This window comes from Oryctolagus cuniculus, chromosome 19 (genome assembly GCF_051225735.1).
Source record: "Oryctolagus cuniculus isolate XC-2025 breed Fujian yellow rabbit chromosome 19, ASM5122573v1, whole genome shotgun sequence".
Classification (NCBI taxonomy): domain Eukaryota; kingdom Metazoa; phylum Chordata; class Mammalia; order Lagomorpha; family Leporidae; genus Oryctolagus; species Oryctolagus cuniculus.
The window spans coordinates 11,279,205-11,300,158 of record NC_142885.1 but is presented as its reverse complement, the minus strand read 5'-3'; the positions used below and the strand labels follow the sequence as shown (position 1 = coordinate 11,300,158).

Genomic DNA, 20,954 nt, shown 5'->3' with positions numbered 1-20,954 from the left:
TCAATAAAATATTAAAAAAAAAAAAAGAAAGAAAAGGATGGAACATCTTGGCTGGATTCAGGAGTGATGATCTGTCCAACATGGGTGAAGCCCAGAGGCCGTGCTGGGGGCTAGCGGGCAGCCCAGGGGGAGTGCTGAGCTGGTTTGGGTACTGAAGGACCTTGAAAACCACTGTAATGGCAGGGAAAGTGGTGAGTGTCACAGAGCGCTTTGGAACAGTGTCAGGAAATGGTCAGGTGTGCACACTGGGGGGACCTACACTCGTGGCAGCGTTGGGCTGGGGGTAAAGAGAAAGGGACCTGGCTCTACCCCACGGGATGGGTGGGGAGTGTGTGTGCCTCAGACTAGGCTCCCCCAGGGAGCAAGGAGGACCTGCGGGCAGGGGCAGGCAGCCTGCCCCCCATGCCCATGCCCAGCTGATGGCTTAGCCCCAGAGACACCCACCCCGGGCTGGAGGAACGGGTCTCAGCACGGCCGAGCAGCCGAGCCACTCCCTCTCCCCGCACTGGGGCAGCGGAGGGGTCTTCTGGAGGCCTAGGAAGCTGGGACACTGAGCCAGGCCTGGACAGCCCTGGCCCGTCCCTGCCTGAACATGGCTCTTGGTCCTTGTGACCCAGCTTTGCACTCTCCCAGAACCTCTCTCGCTTCTTTGCCTCTAGAATCCTTTCTTTCCCCGTCCCCTGCTGCTCGAGCATCATTCATTCATTCACTCATTCACTCATTCAGCCGCTCACTCTCCCAGCAGCACCTCTGAACTCAAATGCTCCATTTCCGTTTTCATCCTGGAGCCCTGTGCTGGGCACTGGACAAAGGGAGGCACAAGATCTGGTCCTGGCCGCAGCGCAGCCCTCAGCCCGGTGAGGAGCAAGGCCCGGGGCGGAACGCAGGTTGTGGGGAGCACCTGACGGCTGCTGAGGGGGATGGGTCCCTGGCCTGCCTGACTTTGGAGTTGGCTTCACAGATGGACCTCAGAGAACCAGGACACGTTTGCCAGGAGGGTAAAGGGGGAGGGGGCAGGAGGACAGCAGAGCTGAGATGGAGGAGGAGGGAGACCCGGCCCTGGGCATGAGCGTGGCTGAAGGGTCGGGGCCTGGATGGAGGAGGGGATGGCAGCCTTGTGGGGCGGAGGGTGTCTTGGTACCAGGCAAGGCAATCTGGCCTCTCTCCTGTGGACAGCAGAGAATGCTAGGGCCGTCCCTGGCAGGTGCACGCACAGCCAGAGCTGTTTCCGGAAGGTCACCTCCAAGGGCGAGCGTGGACAGATGGGGAGAACGGGGCCCCTGCAGCACTTTTTTTGGAACACAGGTCACATGGCCTGGGCCTGCCCGCCTGTGGCTCAGCTTGTCCCAACCTGGGACACCCAGAACCCCTGCAGCCATGGTCCCTGCCTCGGTATTTCTAGAACAGTCTGTGAAAAGCAGCTCCCTAGGACCTGAGTGAGGGGCCTGGCAGAGAGAGGATCCGCATTTGTGAAGGCTCCCAGGAGGCAGCCTCGGCCTCGTGGCCTGCGTTGCTTTGTCCATGAGGTTCCCCTCGCCTGGAACACAGGTCTCCCCTCTGCCTCCAGCTCCTTGCGCTCCATCCGGGCTCTGCTCAGACAGCCTCCAGGCCGTGTCTGGTGCCCGGCTCTCTCCTGCTGCGTTATCCCCGCATGCCCGGAGCTGCTGTCTCCACGCTCCCTGCCTGGCTGCTCACCTTCCCACTCACCTGGCATTCCACGTGCCAGGCCTGCTGCATCTGTGAACCCGTTGAGCCCTCGCGCCATCTGCACCGAGTGGTCAGCAGTGGTGCGGCCCCAGCCCTGCTCTGCGACGTCCCACACGGGCTGCTCTTGGTGGGCAGGGACATTGTGTTGTCACTGTCCTGGGTCCCCAGGGCAGGCACGGGGGCCTGGCGTACAGGGTGCTCGATGTCCCACCTGCAGGATGACAGCTGTCTCCCAGGGCTGCTGATAGGGGTGACAGCTGAGGGGTGTGGGGGGCGACGGCTGCAGAGGCAGGCACTTCTCTCTGGCATGTCAGGCCGATCCCCCCCTCCACTGTGCTGAGCCCCAGCCCCTCCCACCCAGGGGTCCCGGCAGGCCTGGGGCTGGGGTGGAACAGATGCCCTGGCGAAGACTCCGGGGTTGATGGCAGAGCAGGGAGGAGGCCCAGAGTGGCCCTTGCTGCCCCAGCAGCCCCACTCTCAGGCTGCCCACAAGGGGCTCCCTCCTTCCCAGAGCAAGGAGAACCCCTTTGCCCCTGTCACTCCTGCCTCCCACCCACAATCCCTCAAGAGCCATGGCTTATTGTCAATGATGTTGTTAATTAACTGCTTAATTAACTATTGAGGCTAATCAGATTAATTGACATTAATTGGATACCATTTGTCAAGGACCCTATGCAAAAAGCTGTGCCTCTCGGAGCGGCAGTGTGTTGCTGGCACTGGGCAGGGGGGCCGGGGAGGAGCTGTCGCTTGGGATGTAGAACTCAGGCCGAGCAGGTGGTAGAGAGGGTCAGGTCTGGGCCCAGGGGCCCAGGGGCCCCGCACCTCCCAGCGGCTCTCAGGGCTGAGCCTCCAGACTCCTGGGTTCCGGCCTTTCCACTTCTTGGCAGGTGCCTTACCTCCTCTCAGTTGCATTAAATAACTAAATAAATAAGAAGGAAAAAGGTTCGATGAGGACCAGGGGAATAAGTGAGAAACCTCCTGCATCCTCGGGGGCCTTCCAGACCTCAGAGTGGGGGACACTTTAAAATCCCAAATAAGCCGTAATCTAAGTAGGTCAGCACAGGACAACTGCTAAGCTGACGCGCACACATCCAGTCAAGAGAGAGAGTGAGAGATGAGCTGTTTAAGGTAGATAAAATATGCAAAATATTAAACTGTGATAAAATGATTCGATTTGCATTCTTTAGTCAGTTACAGCCCCTCAAGCCCGCAGTACATTTCAATGCCTGTTTTAAAACACAGCTTAGGGTTCTCTAATTAGAGCAGTGGAAACAACAACATAAACTACTGTGAAATGTATCCTGGGTTCTTTGGGGTTTCTTTGTCGGGGGAGCAGGTCAGGATGGGTAGGGAAGCCAACCCCTGGGAGTCTGAATTCTCCCATGCAAGGCAGTGAGTCAGGAGCCTGCAGTCTGCTCCCGACTTTTCCACAGACACCCCCCCCCAGGGACCCCTCCCCTCTCTAGGCCTCAGTTTCCACAATGGCAAATCCCTGGCCTGTCTCCAGGGGCATGGGAGGTGTGGACTCCCAGGATGCTACCGAGGCATGTGAACGGGAAGACAGGAAACAGCCCCTCTTGGTAGGAGGGTCCAGCCTCACCCCCGTCATGGGGCAGGAGGTGGAAGGGGGAGGGGCTCCCAGCTTGGTGACTGATCTCCAGCTGGGTAAGGGAAGACAGGATAAGGTCTCTCTCTCTCTCTCTCTCTCTCTCTCTCTCTCTCTCTCTCTCTCTCTCTTTCTCCCTTTACTGCCCGATCCTGCAGCCCCTGGGGGAGAAAGGACCGGGAGAGACTGGAGGCTGTTGCCTAGCAACGAGAGGCGCATCTGGATCGATGGGAGAGGCAGGCGATGCCCCAGCCCCCAGCCCAGCTCTCTTTGATCTCAGCCAGCCCAGCAGGAACCTGGGGGGGATGCCCAGGGCAGTCTGGCTGATTAGAGCTGAGTCAATAGAGGGAATTTTCCGTAATGAGATTGTGTGGGCAATGGAGGCAGCTGCCCCTGGCTTCGGCCAGTCTGTCTGTCCTGCATCCACGCCTCCTGCTGATGGCTACTGGGCTCAGCGGGGGATGGGGTGCAGTCACCACCCAACTTTGATTCTTCTCAGTCTTGAACTTCCAGAGACTCAGTGCCCAGCGCCACCCTGCCACAGCCTCTGGGTCAGTCTTTGCCTTTCTCAGTCCAGCTCCTGGGGCCACTGGGTCAAGTGGGGCCGGGAGTCCTTTGTCTCGCTTAGGGTACCGGGGAGGGGAGACTCAAGTACTCCTTGCTTCTCTGGTATCTGTTCAGGTCTAGACAGATCTGCCAACTGGGTCTGCGTCATTTCCGAAGACCGGTTTTGACCTGTTCCAACCTGTCCCAACCTGTCCCACTAGCCTGCAAGACAGCTGCCCAGGGTCCCCACTCTTTTCTGTTGACTCCTGGCTCGGCTGGGTCAGTCTCACTTCCAAGGCTCTGTGAGGCCTGTCTTGGATTCCTGTGGCCTGCACCCTGTCCCGTGGGTCCCTCTATAGGGAGCACATGGCTGTGGCCTCCTTGTCCCTTGAAGCTGAACTCAGAGCCAGCAGGGACAGGGGCCCTGGGTAGATGGACAAGGAACCTGGTGCCCGGTGAGTAACCCTGTCTGTTCCAAGACAGAGCTGGGCTCCAGGGCTCGTGAGGTAGGTGACAGTGTGACCCCCGTGGATGTCAACACCGCATTGAGGGCGGTGACAAGGACCTCTCCCCTTGAAGTCCCTCAAGATGGCAGGGCAAACACAGGCTGATTTTCAACAGACATTCACAGAAGACTGTGCTGGGAACTAGGGAGATGAAGGGGGTCCACTCAGCCACTGCCCCTGGAGAGCCCCCCACTGTCCAGGGAGCCATAGACACAGCAGAGCGAGGAAGGTGCTGGAGGAAGCAGCCAGCAGAGGCACGTCTCCGGGGTGTCCTTACAGGGGATCAGGGAAGGCTTCATGGAGGAGGTGACGCTTGACTAGTCCTACGGGATGAATGGAAGAAAAAGGACCAGCTGGGGCCAGTGCGCTTCTTGGAGCAGCTCTTGGCCTGTGAGGCGGGAGCTAGCCTGGGGCTGCACGGATTTCCCAGAACCCACCAGGGAGCGAGCTTCCAGGCTTCCTCCGGTGCTCAGCTGGCTCCCTTCTCCATCACGTCATGGCTGTGCCTAGCCACCATCACTCAACTCCACAGGCGGGAAGGGGCCAGTTCAAACCCTGCACAGGCACAGCCGCACCTGCCCTCCACTGGATAGGGGCGTGCAGGGCCCAGCCCAGCCCGCACCAGCCCTGGGGGCTCTGGCCAAGGCCTTTCTGGGGCTCCAGGCGGGGGCGACAGGAAGCCCCAGCCGCTGAATAATTGAAAGCGAGGCTTTCAGCCGCTGCTCCCTCCCCCTGTGCGGCTTCTCCAGGGTTGGGTAACAAACAGCGGCACCAGCGCCTCCCAGGAGACACTCCAAGGAGGCAGGGAGGAAGCTCGCTCGCTCCCTCCCTCCCTCCGCTAACCCTTCCCTGCCAGCTGCCTCTGGGCGGTCGCACACCATGTCTGTGAAAATCGCTATCAGCCTTCACAAGTTTACCCACCCTGTCCTGATTGCCACGGATCTGTATTGCTTTTGGTTTTAAGCTTTTGTTTATTTCTTTGAAAGGGGGGTGGTAGAGGTAGAAGTAGAGGTAGAGAGAGAGAGAGAGAGAGAGAGAGAGAGAGAGATCTCATCTGCTGGTCCACTCCCCAGAGGTCCACGACAGCTGGGGGTGAGGCAGGTTGAAGCCAGGAGCCTGGAACTCCATCCAGGTTCCTCACGTGTGGAGTGGCAGGAACCCAAGCTCTTGAGCTGGGTTCACCTGCTGCCTCCTAGAGTGTGCATTAGCCGGAAGCTGGAATCCAGAGCAGAGTTGGGACTTGAACCCAGGCACTCGGATATGGGACGTGGGTGTCCCAAGGGGTATCTTATCGGCTGCACCAAATGCCAGTATTGCTTGCTGGTGCAACTCATGCCCGTAGCGTGGCATATTTTATGAGAATCATGGGAGCTGACAGTCACAGAACTCACTGTGGATTCATTGACTCCTTTGCGCCTCATCACCAGCCTGAGAGGGGATGCTTGTAGGTGCCCCATTTCCCAGATGAGGAAACTGAGCCCAGAGGTTCACCCAAGGGCACGCGGCAGGAGGTCTGAGCCCAGGTGCACAGGGCTGGCTCTTCTGGCACTTGCACATCTGCATGGGTCTGTCTGGGTCCCTGAGGGCTGCACTGTGCTTCAGGATCCGACTTCTCTCCAAGATGCACTGGGCGGCAAGGGAGCCCCTTCCTAAAATGCAAAGCTGACCGTGAACTCCCCCCCTCACACTCAACATCCTTCGCTGGCTCCCTGTTGCCCGCGGGGTGCGGTCTTAGCTCCTCAGCCTGGCACGGCTGGCCTGGCCCTTGCTGCCTTCCTTGTCCCCATGGACTCAGCATGCCCAACCCTGTGCTCTCTCCTCTCTCCCTACCCACCCCTCTCCTCCCTGCCAGGACACCTGTCCTCGCCTTCTCCGTCCCACCCGCTCCAACTCATGCTTCAGGACTCCCTCCTCCAGAAAGCCCCCTGGGCTAGGCTCCTCCCCACACACTCCAGCTCAGTCCCCTCCAGCCTCCCCTGTCCTGGCGTCCTCACACCAGTGCCCCTCCCCCTGCATTCCTCTCTTCTCTGGTGGGCGTGAGAGCAGCCACCCACAAAACAGCTGTGACACAAACACGTAACCCAGCCCAGAGCCGAGGGGGTAACTCTGGGCCCTGTGGCTCTGCTGCCAAGGCCACTCCTGTGGGTGGGCATCCAGCTCATGGCCCCCTCCCCACACTCAGGCTCGCAGGCTGGAGGTGAGAGGAAGGGAGGGAGGGCAGGCGACTGCCTCAGGGGACGCGTCCGTGTCAGGGGTGCAGCCTGGCCTCCATGGCCGGGGGACATGCCTCGACTCCTAGGCCACAACGGTGGGGGGGCCACTTCTTTCCAGCTTCAGGGGGGACACCTGGCAAACCACTGCTGTCCACACTTGCTGTCACCAAGACCCAGTTCCGTTTCACTACCGAACAACCAGGTTTCGTGCGGGTTTGTCAGTTCCGTCAACGTTTCTGACAGGTGCAAAAAAAAAAAAAAAATCCTCCGGAGAATCCAGGAGGCACATCCCTGCCCCCTCCCCCTCCCTGGGCTCTCTCTCCAGAAGGTCTCACCCTCAGTGCAAGTGCAGCTTCCTACCGCATACGCCACTCCCACCCCAGCCTCGGTTCCCAACCGTGCCACACTTCAGCCTTCACTGTCCCCCTGCTGGGACTCCCTGGGACTCACACTTTGAGTGTCAATCCCTTAGCAAAACTTCCCCTGCCCAGCCCAGGCAAAGGCAGCCCCTCCCTGGTTTCTTTTTGGTGCCCTAGCACTGGGTTGGGGGGTGGGGTAGAGGGCAGGGCGCACAGGGGAGTGGTTGCAGGATTTGTCTTTATGACAGACTTGTCGCTGGAGTACTGCATGGTCCCACCAAGCTACCAGGTAGAGAGTATTGTCTCCATTTTACAGAGGAGAAAACTGAGGCCCTAGGGGCATGTGATGGCTTCTTCCTGCCACCCATGCAGAAGTGGTAGAGCTGGAATTCAGGCTAACGGCTTCTCTGAGACCAGTGCTCCTTGGCTAACATCCCCCTGTCCTGGACCTACTGGGAGACTTCGGAAAGGACTCAGGGCAGGGAGATGGTTGAGTTGTGTGAACACAGACGGAGAACTTGCTGGAAGCGGTGGGGAGCTGTACCTGAGGGTGCAGAGGCCTGATATCACCCAGGGGAGGTAGGCAGGTCAGCAGCAGGCAGGGCCAAGGAGAGGAGCCCCTGGGGGTAGGGGTGCTGCCCCCAGGAGCAAAGGGGGACCCTAGGTTGGTAGCACGGGTGCTGTCCGTGGTGCTGGAGACTGGAGTGCTGAGATGGGGAATGGGGAGAAGGAGTTTGCTGAGACCAGCGAGGGGGTGAGGAGCATCGGCCCAGGTCCCCCCAGCAAGCCCTCTGCATGCTGTCCACCACTGCCCTGGTCTCTTCCCTCACCTTCTCTCTCTATGCACCCTCCTCAGTCAGCCACCTTGTGGGCTCTAGGCTTCAGTCTCCAGTTCAGCCCAGACTTGGTCTCTCCAGGGCCAGTCCCGTGAGCTGAAGCCTCCTGGAATCCTCTCTTGGATGTCTAGGGCCTCCTCACACACACCATATCCAAAACAGGATGAACAGTGATGACCACCCATGCCATTCAGGACACAAGGCCCTGGGGTGGCCTTTTACCTGCATTAGAATTTGCAGCACACCTGTCAGGGGGATTGGTTCCATTTGACAGGCAAGAAAACTGAGGTGCAGAGAGGTAAAGTCTCCTGCCCAAGGTCACTCAGCTCATGACTGTCCAGAGAGCACAGCTCTGTCTCCCTGCAAATCAGGGACTCCCAGGGCAGGGCCAGGCCACCCCCTTGGACCTGTCTCTGGTCTGCTACTCAATACAGCCTGCTACCTCTCCTGCAGACCTGGCCAGGACACTGCTGACCTGGGCATATTCCCCTCAGAGCCCCAGGGTGTGGATGACCTCATTAGGTGGGAGGCCCCCGTGCCTGTCAACAGCTGAGTTTCCAAGCAGACTGGACCTTGCAGGACAGATGGGCAGTTTTACCTTTAGTTAATCACCAGCAGGCTGATCTGGCAGGTCCCTGCACCCAGAACGTGGCTCATCATGTCCATAACCAGGCCTGCTTAGGAGACCCAGGCTTGCACCTTCGGGGGGGGGGCAAGACCAGGGCCCCAGATATGAGGCTTGGAAAGCAGCCCCCTGGCCCTTGAACGCCTGCTGGCTGGCGGCAGCAGGAGTGCTCCCCGTGGGCAGGCACTAGCACTTTCTGACTTTCATCTGCTTGCAAGTTTTATGGGCTCAGAATCCAGGCTTGCTCTCGGGACCTGATCCAGCGCTCGGGACAGCCTCAGCTGACCTCCAGCAGTGGCTGGTGGCTCTGGCCACTGGCTCCATCCCCCAGGGAGGGGTGGGCTCCAGGTTTGGGAGTGGGCAGTGAAGCTGGTAGGAAAGGATGGATGGATGGATGGGGTCCTGGAGTCCAGCCCTCCTCCTGGTCCAGGGCCTCTCAGCCAATCAGGAGGCACTTGCTTAGGGCCTCAGCCAATCAGCTGTAGACAAAAGGCTTCCCATTTGTTACTCTGCCTCCAGAGAGGAGCAATGACGGTGGCTCCGAAGACCAGAGCAATATGGAGTTGGGGATGCATCTCGAGGCTCCATACCTGCCTGCTAGACCCCCTCAAGCCCCTCACCCTCAACACACAGTTTTTCCTCCATGTGCCCCATCACAATAAATGGTCACCCAAGCAGAGACCCAGTGTCATCCAAGACGCCTGCCCCGCCAGTGAACCCCAAGTCCTCAAGTCAACCCATTTACTTCTTGAATCCTGATCCAGGCCCCACCTGCTCTGCATCACTGTCTCCTCCTGCCCTGACCAAACGTGTGGGGCTACAGACACACCCCACATCCTGTATCACAACACACCACTGCTGTTTACCTGAGCCACCCGAGAACATCCAGGGGGCCAGGCTGGGGTCTTGCTCATCTGCAAATCCCTGGCTTCTAAGAGGGTGGGGCCTGGGCAAGACGCTGATGAGTGTTAGTTGAGTGAATGAATGATGGAGTGCCTCCTGTTTGAATAGCTCCTGGAATGGGAAGCTCACTCATCATAGTAGGACAAGCCTCGCGGTTTTTAAAGAGTTTTGATCATTATTAAACAAAACAACCCTTTGCTGGACTGGGCCGGAGTCGACTCCAGGTCCTGACCGTCTCCAGCAGCCACCCAATTGCTTGGCTCTGCTTGGTATGGCTCCATGGACCGGCAGCCTTGAGTTCATTTGGGAGCTTGTTAGAAATGCAAATCCCGAGGCCCTATGCCAGCTCTACTGAATCGGAGACTGCGGGTGGAACCCAGTGACCTGTGTGTTTGGTTTTTGTGTTTGTTTAATTTTTTTTTTTTTTTTGACAGGCAGAGTGGACAGTGAGAGAGAGAGACAGAGAGAAAGGTCTTCCTTTGCCGTTGGTTCACCCTCCAGTGGCCGCCGCGGCCGGCGCGCTGATCCAAAGCCAGGAGCCAGGTGCTTCTCCTGGTCTCCCATGGGGTGCAGGGCCAAGCACCTGGGCCATCCTCCACTGCACTCCCTGGCCACAGCAGAGAGCTGGCCTGGAAGAGGGGCAACCGGGACAGAATCCGGCGCCCCGACCGGAACTAGAACCCGGTGTGCCAGCGCCGCTAGGTGGAGGATTAGCCTAGTGAGCCGCGGGGCTGGCCCATGTTGTTTAATTTTTTACTTCAGAGATTCAAGCCCAGAGCTGGGAACTCCATCCAGGTCTCGCTCATGGGTGGCAGGGACACAATCCCTTGAACCATCACCTGCTGCCTCTCAGCACTCAGGGCCCAGAGCCAAGGATGTGGGAGAAGGTGTCCCAGGTGGCATCTTAATGGCTAAGCCACACACATGCTGGGCAGTTCCGTTGCTCAACAACCTTCCCCACGGGTGATTCTGAAACCCAGTAAAGTTTCGGAAGGCCTGCTCCGGCCACCTGCTCACCATCGTGGCGCCCAGGTGGGCTGTATCAGAATCCCCTGGGGAACCCCAGCACGCTCTCTCCGAGATTTCCATTCGGTGCATCTGGGAGGGGCCCAGGTTGGATTGACGTATCAAATATAGGACACCCAATTACATTTGAATTTCAGATCAACAGTGAATAATTTTTTGGTTGAAGTGTGTCCCAAATATTAAATTCAATCTCCATTGGACTGGGCATTCCGTATTTGGCTTTGCCATGTCGGACAAGCCCCTTGTGACAAACTTCTCGGTGGATTCAGCCAGGCCGGACCTAAGTCCTCCTCTGACCCCCAGTGTGCTCTCCCACTCGCCCCCTCCCAGGCTTCGTGTTTCGGTCGACATCGCCCAAGATAATACGCACTCCTGGCAGTCACACCATGATCTTGACTCCAATGGAGTCTGTGATCGCCGAAAATCCCTAAATCCATCCTAAAAATACTGCTGCTCCACCACGTCTACCCAACTCCCAGTTTAGAAAATTGGTTCAGGACTTGCACTGTCCTGTTTCCCCTTCCAATTCCTCCCGTCTTTCCCATGCGTTGAGTCCCTCTGGATTCCGACCCCGAATTTACAACCCCAGGTGGTATCCCCAGCGAATCTGCTCATCAGGCTAGGAGAGCTTCCCCAGTCAGCCGTGAACAGACGGGACGAGACTTGGGAGAGGACAGAGCCCCTGTGGCTCTCCGCTAACCACCTGTGTCTAATTTGACATTGATACATTAGTCAGCTCCTTATGAGGATGGGTCGATCAATCAACCAATTACAACAGCACAGGATATTAGCACCCGCCCACACGAGGTCGCCTTCTCCTTTTTTTTTTTTTTTTAAGATTTCTTTATTTATTTGAAAGGCAGAGTTACAGAAAGGCAGAGGCAGAGAGAGAGAGAGAGAGAGAGAGAGAGAGGTCTTCCATTCGCTGGTTCACTCCCAGATAGCCACAACGGCCGAAGCTGCACCGATCTGAAGCCAAGAGCCGGGAGCTTCTTCCGGGTGTCCCACATGGGTGCAGGGGCCCAAGGACTTGAGCCATCTTTTATTGCTTTCCTAGGCCATAGCAGAGAACTGGATTGGAAGTGGAGCAGCCGGGACTTGAACCGGTGCCAGCACTACAGGCAGCGGCTTTACCCAGTATGCTACAGCCCTGGCCCCGCCTTCTCCTTCTGAACTCTCACTGTGGTCTCATAAAACCTGGGGGCTGCTGCTTATGATGTTGGCACCTCATGTTGGAGCACCAGTTCAAGTCCTGGCTGCTGCACTTCTGATCCAGCTCCCTGCTAATGCACCTGAGAAAGCAGCGGTAGATGGCCAAGTGTTTGGGCCCCTGGCATCCCATGTGGGAGACCAGGATGGAGTTCCTGACTCCCGGCTTCAACCTGGCCCAGCCCCGGTCCTTGCACTGCAGCCATTTGGGGAGAGAATTCTCTCTCTCTCTCTCTCTCTCTCTCTCTCTCCCTCTCCCTCCTGTCAATGACTGCCTAGTTTCCTGCCTGGCGCCTCTGCAGCACACCAGGTGAAACTGATAGAATCCACTCTGTCCTGGCCGCATCCAGTCTGCCTCTGCCAGCTCCCGTCTTCACCCCCCTCTCCTCTCCATCTCAACCAGCTCTGCAAAGAGAGCCCTCGGCAGCCAAGCAGCATCGCCCAGCACCCTCTGAGGCCAGAGAGAGACTTGCTTGGGGTTTGGAGATCTGCGTGCTCTCAAAATTGCTCTGCAGCTTTCACTCCTGCTCCCCAGGAGCCTGGGTCAAGTTCTAGGCTGCACGCGAGGGCGGGCGTGCAGAGCAGCGTTGCTCAGCTCCTGGCTCCAAGGGCTCTCCTTTCTCCCACACTTCCCCTTCCCCAGAGCAGCCCCTGCGTTGCCTGTGCTGGGGCTCAGAGGAGCCAGAGTGAAGGCATGGCCCCGTCCCGCCAAGAGCTCCCCCCTCTAGAATAGAGGCCGCGACCAGCACCTGACTTTTCTACCAAAGAGGCAGGGCTAGGGCTGCGGGAGCGCAGGGAAGGGCTGGCTCGTCCTTCCTGCAGGAGGTGATTTCCGAGCTGGGCCCCGAAGGGGGAGCTGGAGTCTCTTTGATGGAGAAGCAGGGAAAGAGGGATTCCAGCCAGAGAAGGTGCGTGAACAAAGGCGCAAGGGCAGGAGGCCACAGCGCTTGTCTGGGGACTGCTGGCCCAAGCTGTGGGGCTGGAGGTGGGCGGAGGAAGGGGCGGACCCAGGAGGGTAAAGTTGTGAGAGAGCAGCAGGGGCCTTGCAGGCCACCTGGCCCTTTACCCGACCTCCTCTGCCATTGTCTTTGACATTAGGCAGATACCTGCTAGGCACTTGGCTGGCACCAGGAGCTGAAAGCTGACCGGTCCTCAGCCCATGGGGAGCCAGACTGTGAAACACAATGACGACGGCAAGGGGCAAGAACTGTGAGAGGCTGACACCAGCCAGAATGGGGAGGGAAGGCCCACGGGCAGTAACTCTGAGGGCAGCAGGAGTCAGGTGGGACCCCAGGGAGAGGCTGTGACCCAGGGCACGACACAGTCTGATGTGCTTCTGGATGGACGTGCCAAGCTGCCGATGGGGCAGAGGACGGAGCCGGGGCCTGGACTGAGACTGCGACATGGGAGGGGCTGAGCTGAGAAGAGGGGAGAAGGGGCCAAGCTCGATGAGGGCTGGGCCGCAGGAAGCCAAGAGCCACACATGTCCCTGTCCCAAGGGACCAACGGATGGAGGGGGCCCCCGTGAACCATGCTCTGTGGCCAGGACCTGGGCCTCTGCTTTGGGCCTAGTGAGCGGTGGTATCTGTGGACCATCCTAAGAAAAGCAAGCAGCAGCAGGGTGCAGGGCCGGCGAGAGACAGAGACAGAAAGGACCCTGAGCCCAAGGACCCCCTGTACTGAGGAGTTGGGGCGGTGGTGCTCCTGGGCGCAGGTGGCCGTTTGAGGTTCAGAGAGGGGCGGTAGCATCCTCAGGGTCCCACAGCGAGTGGAGGGGACCCCGGGGAAAGGACGGAGGAGAGGAGCTCGTGTCCCCATCACTCCCGTCTCCTCCTGCCGCCCTGTCCCCCGAAGAGCCTCGGGTGCTCTCACAGTCCTCCCCCGACTTCCAGTGCCCATGGCCCTGAACCCTGCCCACTCTGTGGCCAGTGAGGGCACAGGCAAGGCCCCATCGGGGAGGTCTGAGCACGCCTGGTCCTTGCCTCTCTTCCCCCCTCCCTCCACCCCACTCCCGGGGAAGGAGGCCTTCCTGTTGCTTAGCAACCAGAACCTTGGAGAAAGGGGATGAGAATAGCTCAGGAGGCACCTCCCCTCCGTGAAGACAGAGGTCCTTGGAGTCTGTGTGTCTGTCTGTCTGCTCTACATCAGGGCTGCTCACCTCCAAGCCATGCTGACTCCCACCCCACCCACCTGAGCCCACAGGAGGACACGGCGGCCAGGAAAGCCAAGGTCCGTCACCTCTGGTCACATCAACAGGGGCAGTGTCTCCAGAACAGAGGACAGTCCTGTGGCCTTGGGAATGCTGACTTTGGAGACATCAGCCAGCAGCTGGTGAAAACTGTGTCTGTGTGGCAGCCCGGGTGCCGCCTGGGAACCTGCATCCCACGTTGGAGGGCCTGGGTTTGAGTTCCAGCTCCACTTCCGGTCTAGCTGCCTGCTAATGTGCACCCTGGGAGGCCTCCGGTAATGGCTCAGGTACTCAGGTTGCTACCACCTCCGTGGGAGACTAGATTGAGTTCTGGCCCTTGACTTTGGCCTGGCCCAGCCCTGGCTGGTGCAGGCATTTGTGGGGTTAACCAGGGAATGAGTGATCTTTGTCTCTCTGCATTTCAGATACCTAAAGCTCTTCGAAAGATTTGTTTATTTGGAAGGCAGAGTTACAGAAAGGAAGAGAGAGAGAAAGAGAGAGAGAGAGAGTCTTCCATCCACTGGTTCACTCCCCAGATGGCCACAATAGCCAGAGCTGCACGGCTTGGAAGCCAGCAGCTTCTTCCTGGTCTCCCACGTGGGCGCCGGGGCCCAAGCACTTGGGCCATCTTCTGCTGCTTTCCCAGACACATTGGCAGGGAGCTGGATCAGAAGTGGAACCGCCAGACTCGAACCGGCGCCCATATGGAATACTGGTGCTGCAGGAAGTGGCTTGACCCCCTGCGCCACAACGCTGTCTCCAGTGAATGAATTTTAAAAAGAATAACAGATTTCGGGAGATGCAGGGATCAGGCATATGAGGCGTTCCTACAGGGGCTGCAGACAGAGAGGTTTCTCCTAACTAGGACCCTGGAGATGACACGGTTCCAAGATGGGGAAAATGACACGGTTACAGACGGGGAGGGTCCGGCGTCCGACCCTGCCCAGGTCCGGAGGTGTGACCCAGAGGTGCAAACCTGCCATCTGCCCCCCCTCTGCGGGCTGAGGGGAAGCGGATTAGAGCCACGCGCGGGCTTTTAAATCCCCGGGATTAACCTGCGCAGAGAGGGGCTTAGCAGGTGGCCCAGAAGTGACCACTCTCTTGGTGTCTGTGTCCGCAGGGCGGGCGGCCGAGGCCAGCGGTCCGGGGTCAGGCGCCATGTCCTCCACCGTGAACAATGGCGCAGCCGGCATGCCGTCCCCGCCCGACGCCGCCAACGGCTTCCCGCAGCCCGGCGCCTCCTCCGGGGCCTGGCCCCGAGCCGACGAGGAGCTGCGGGCCGCGGAGCCGGGCCTGGTGAAGCGCGCGCACCGCGAGATCCTGGACCACGAGCGCAAGCGGCGCGTGGAGCTCAAGTGCATGGAGCTGCAAGAGATGATGGAGGAGCAGGGGTGAGCGGGGCGGGGCGGGGCGGGGCGGGGCGGGGCCTGGCTCGCGGGGGCGGGGGAGCCGGAGGGCCTTCCAGGCCAGCGGCTGGAATCCGGGCCAGTGGAGGGGGGACCCTGGCGAGTCCAGCCCACTTTTCATTCGTGGATTTATTCAACCGAGAAGCCGACCTTGAAGGCCAGCTCTGTCATGCTCTGGGTTGGGCCTTGACTGACTCCATGCCCTCTGGAAACATCCCTTCCAGGGCCAGGCAAGGCCTCAGTATCCCATTCTGTGAAATGGGTCTGAGCCGGTGCTCCAGCCAGGTAGGAAAGCACAACAGGCCCTCACTGTGTGTGAGGGGAACCTGTGGTCTCTTCCTGGACAGGGCCAGGCACCGTGTTTGCAGGACAAGGCAGGGCCCAGAGCTGAACTGGAGTTCACTTTCTGTCATCAAAGACCACCCCGCACCCACTCGCCAGCTCAGAACAGAAAGCGACATGTAGGCAGCCAGCTCTGCCACCGCACGGCAGAACCGTAGCTGCAGGACAGGGCAGGAGCGGGCCCAGGGGCTTCAGGAGCTCGGGGAGAGGCTGGGAAGGGGAGGGAGGGGCTGCCAGGAGAGGAGGCATTTGAGTGGGCTCTGAAGCATGAATAGGAGTTTGTGGGATTGAGAAGGAGGAAGTGTGTGTGTGATGCCCGGCCCCCATCAGGCAGTGGGGTTTAGGACCCCTTACCAAAGCCTAACAGGGCAAGACACCCCTTACTCCTGGAGGCAGAGAAGCGAGTAAGGCTGTCCCCGTGTGGGCGGCTCCCAGGAACCCCAAAAGAGTGGGGCACAGGGCCTGTTGCCCGACTTACACTGTCCAGGAGCTGGGGAATCAGAAGCCCTCGTGCCTGGGGCCACCTGGGGGCCGGGCCAGCCGTGTACAGCTGTCCTCCCAAGCCGCACCTGTGTCTGCCCCCCACCAGGCCTCGTGGGCTCCCCAGGAGACAGCCAAGACGGGGGCCACCGTCTCTGTGGGGCTTGGGGAGACACCGAGGTTCACTTGCTAAAGGCCACCAGGAAGGCAAGGCCGAGGCTGAGCCTGAGCCCAGCGTCCTGGTGAGCTGCTCCAGAGACCTGGTGGTCACCTGCAGCTGTGGGCCAGGTAGCGGGCGGAGGCGGGGAGGCTCCCTGCAGAGAGGGATGGACGCTGAGGTTGGAGAGGAGAGCAGCGGGTTTGGTGCACTGTGGGTGTGGGAAGAGGAAGTGAGTGCCCACGGGCCTGCAAACCCCGCTGAGTTGGGAGACTCAGGAGTATGGCAGGTGCCGTGAACAGGGAGCAAGTGAGGCAAGACAGACAGGACTCCTCCCCCTCACCACACTCCCCCCTCCCCCCTTCCCACCCTGAACACCCTCCCCCTGGAAAAACCCCACCCTCTCACCACACGCTAATGGCCCTTCTGCCCCCCTGGCAGAGGGCTAAGGCCTTTGGCCATGTCCTGATGTGGGGCCCCAGCCTCTAGGGCCTCTGCCTCTCTGTAAAACACCCACAAGGTGTCCAGATGTTCAGCCAAGGCCCCCTCCACCCCCAGGTCCTCACGGAGGGGGTCTTTAGCCTGGAATCTGCCCCTCCCACCAAAGCGCTGCCCTCCCCTCCCTTCACAGCAGTCGGCTGAGGGGGCCCCTGCTGCACTGAGACCCCGCCCCCCAGTTTCCTCACCTGTGAACCAGGGACACCTGCCTCCTGGGGTTGTCCCGAGGGTCCCCGCCCAGTGCCCCCTTCCCACCTGTCCCCACAAAGGGCTCCAAAGCACCGGGCACCCTTGCTGCTTTATCCACTCTGGTCATTCATAACCCACTTCCAGAAGCACTGGCTTGCTGGCATTTATTTCCTGGGTTCTCAGGCATTTGACAAATATCCCCGCCAGTCACAGGAGCACCCTCTCTCTGGCCCCATTAAAAAGCAATCCTTTCCCTTAATAGTGACGGATGGCGGCCGACTCAGTGGGGACTGACGCCGCACGTGCAGCCTGCAATCATGAGAGAGGGCACGGACATGGCCCCCACCTTCATGCTGGGTGTGCCCACCCCAGTCCCCAACTCTGCACCCGTCTTCTTAGGAGTGACAGAGCACGGCTCTGTCCCCGGGTAGAGTGGGGCTCTGAGCCCTCCCCGCTCCTTGTCCAGTCTGCCCCTCAATGAAATGGGGACAACAAAGGGCACCTCCCCCCAGCTTGGGGCTGCAGTGAACAGAGCCCTGGGTTCGGGTGAGAAGCAAAAGTCAGCATTTTCTACTCCAGGGACTCCCAGAACTGCCCCCAGGGAGGTCCCCAAAACCACAGTAGGATGGGGACTGAGGGAGCCAGACAGGCTAGGGAGCATTGAGGAGCTAGGGGCAGGGACACAGACGCTGCTGCCCCACTTCCCACCCCCCGTAGCTCTCGCCTTTGAGTCTGAGGTGTTGGCTCTGCCATCTCCCAGGGGAGCAGCCTCCCGCTCCGTCTCAGCCTTCACCTCCCGGGAAAGCAGGGAGAAGCAGCGCAGGTGGTTCCCAGAGCCCCAGCACCAGGCCTGTCTGGTGAGCGGTGGAAGGAGGTAGGGGCCCTGGGGTGACTGAACCCTCCGTCCCCACTGCTGGAGGTGAGCACACTCCAATCACTGCTGTGCGCCCAGCACCTGCTGCGTGCCAGGTTCAGGGTGCACCGCTTTGCTCCACCTCATCCTAGGGACAGCCTTGAAAGGTTTCACAGATGTGGATGCTAAGGCGAGAAGTGTGTGATCTGCCAAGGTCACGGAGCCAGGAAGGAGGGAGCGTCTGGCTGTATTGCCTGGCCGCTTCGTCACTGCCCCCGCAGAGCCTCAGCCAGGAGGGCTGGCCCTGAGGGGTCTCAGGTGGTGGCCACAGCTGAGACCTCTTGGCTCAGTAATCATGTCATCCCTGGGTCCCCTGAGGCAGAGATGCCCTCCACACTCCTCTGAGCTGGTCATGGAACCTCACCCCATGCCGAGTCTGGGCTGCCTCAGGTCTTGCTGGGATCCCACATTCCACTGACCACCCCCAGGCTTGGGGACGTGGACCCTGGCCTGAACCCCACTCTGTGTTGTTGGTGCACTGGCCTGGGCTTGTCCTTAGCCGTCTCCTCCCCAGCCCTGCCAGGCCCAAGGCCTCACGCCATGGGCCACCAGCTCTGTCTTCCTCCCAGGGCTCTGAATCGGGCTGAGCAGGGTTTGAGGGCCTGTGCTGTGTTGGTCCTTGTGTGGGTGACAATGACAAGCCAGTCTGCTGAGCACCAGGTGTTTGGGAGCCATTGTTCTCTGCCTCTGCTGTTCAGAGAGGGGCCACCGGCCCTTCTTTTTGGGGCTCCGGCTGAGGGGGGCCTGCACTCCCCAGAGAGCAAACCAGGTCAAGGGACCTCCGAGCAAATGCTGAGGGTCTGAGGTGACACAGAGGAGCAGGGTTCAGAGCTTGGAGAAGCTGGTGTGGAGTCCCCAGCAACGGGTGGCCCGAGCTACATGGAAGTAGGAGGTTGGAAGAATAGTGCCCCAACCAACCAAGCCAGGACCCAGCCCTCCTCATGTAGCTACACAGGAGCCAGAATCCACAGTCAGGCTCCAGCTGGGGGTCCAGGGAAGCCAGCTCAGAGGCAGGGGTGCCCCTTACCCAACCCCCAACAGATTCAACTGGACCCCAAGCCCCAGCCCTGCCCTTCGGGGGAAGATGTTAGGCCCAAAGCCGGGCTCCTGGCCTGCAGGCCTCGCTCCTCCTACTTGCAGCCACCAGAGCTGTCTTTCCAAGATAAGAATCCAACCTCCAGTGCCACTCCATCACCAAACACTCATTTGCCAAAAATTTTTGGATGCCCCCAATGTGGCAGGCTCGATGCCAGGCACTGAGGATGCTACAACAAACCAGACAGATAAGGCCCCTGCCCTCCGGCAAGGACCTCCAGGCCAGCACAGAGTACAGACGAGTCAGCAGAGCATAACCACCTGCCGGGAACTGGGAGGCATCGGTCGCCATGGAAACGCACGCGCTGGCATTGCACCGAGGCCGGCCGGGAGGCATCCGTCCTGCCGTAAACATCCAATGAGTCAAGTCTCAGTGCTTAGCCATGATCCTCTCCACAGGGTACACCTGCAAGCTCACTCGTGAGTCAAAGGATGTGTTCGTCTTGCCAAGGCTTTGCAGCAGGACTGCCAAGCTACTCCCCTGTGCTTGTTTGCTGAAAGAGTGCAGGGAAGAAAGGCAGAGAGAGGTGGAGGGGGAAGAGGGAGGGGACAGTGTCCCATTTTCATGGACAGGCTGAGTGGGGAGGGCTGGGCCTGCTGTGGGGACAGGTAGTCGATAATGAACAGACGACAGGGACAACACAGGACCCCATTCCTTTTCTGCCCCCAGAAATGGATGGTCCACTGTCCAGGACAGTGACCTGCAGACCCGGGAGGGCAGCGGGACTCCAAGAATCATTCAGTAACAGCCACTAGCCACCTTACTATGTGGCAGGCACAGGATGAGGGGCTGTGTGAGGGGGCAGCGTGGACACAGCGTGGACACCACAGGGTCTGGGAGGCCAGGGCAGCGGCTGTCACGGTGATACAATGCCTCGGAGAGGGTAGTGACTGATGCCAGGGTATGGGATGAGGAATGAGGAAGAGATATTCTGGATTTTGGTCCCTAGCCGGAGAGTGGGCTCAGGGAGGCAGGGAGAACCAGCAGCAGAGAGACTCGTTGGATCTAGCACCAGAACCCCAATCAGCTGCTGGGCAGTCTTGATCCCACTGGAGTGGGGGTGCTTTGAGGACCTCCCAAGGCTGGATCAAAGACGAGACAGCAGAAAAAGGCTGTGTCTGCCTTGAAGTCAGGCTCCTCACTTCTCCCCGTCATCTCTAGAGAGAGGCTGCACCCAGACGTGGGAGGGAACAGGGCTCAGCCTCTCCAGAGTCGTCTCTCGCCACCTCCTTTGCTTTATTTATTTGGTTGGTTGCTGGTTTAGTCGTGTGCTTGTGCAAAGTGAGCAGTTCTGGAGCAGCCTCAGTGCCCGGGGCCTGCCTTGGTCCTGTGACCTCAGACAAGTTATCACAAGCTGGAGTGTGGGCTTCTGACGTGGAGGTGGGGGCCCGGGCTTGGGCGGGGAGGGCCCTCAGGAGGGGACCAGAGCCTGGAGAGCAGTGCTCATGGAGTGTGCCCCCCGCAGGTACTCAGAAGAGGAGATCCGGCAGAAGGTTGGGACCTTTCGGCAGATGCTGATGGAGAAGGAGGGAGTGCTCACCAGGGACGACCGGCCTGGGGCCCACCTGTGAGTGCAGGCTTATGGGGGCGGGTCATGGGTGGGGCCGGGGGTGGGGCTGGGGTGGGGCCGGCACCAGGGCCCCTGGCAGTGCAGGAGGCAGTCTGGGCACTTCCTCAGGTGGTTGGGACTGCAGATGGCAAGAAGACGAGAGGACTCCGGGCCTGGCCCAGGATGCGAGGCAGGGGCTGCAAGGACCATCGAGGGCCTTGCTGTGCCTGCCCCTGGGGCTTTGTCTGTGGCTCAGCTGAGGAAGGTTGGAAGGGGCAGCCTAGATCACAGCGTGCAAGTCGTGAAACCTCAGAAACGTTCCGACCCCAGAACTACCCCTGACTGACAGCGCGACCCTCTTGACCTAATTCCTCTGCACCCTGGCTATTGCCACCTGTAAAATGGGCTCAGCAAAGTTGGAGACCCCCCTCACCAGTGCCCTTGCTTCAAGGCCAAATGCGCCAGGTAGAGGGTACGGGCTCCAAGGCGGTTGTGTGTCCGTAGCCTACCACACTGTCACAGGGGCAGGCTTTGGATCAAACGGGGAAGTTATGGGAAGGTGGCTTTTGTCTCAAAGTAGAGGAGCAACATGGCTGGTCT

At 59.6% G+C, this 20,954-nt stretch overlaps 1 protein-coding gene across 7 annotated transcripts in view; it reads left to right on the top strand.

The window, feature by feature from the left end:
- The window catches only part of SRRM3 (serine/arginine repetitive matrix 3), a 52,029-nt gene that overhangs the window by 7,040 nt on the left and 24,035 nt on the right, over window positions 1-20,954 (top strand). For all 7 annotated transcript variants that reach the window (XM_070064488.2, XM_070064487.2, XM_089321103.1 and 4 more), the window contains exons 2-3: window positions 14,845-15,115; window positions 20,271-20,372. In XM_070064488.2, coding sequence (XP_069920589.2) covers window positions 14,883-15,115; window positions 20,271-20,372 — 335 coding nt within the window. In that variant the 5' untranslated portion in view covers window positions 14,845-14,882. The remainder of the gene's footprint in view (window positions 1-14,844; window positions 15,116-20,270; window positions 20,373-20,954) is intronic.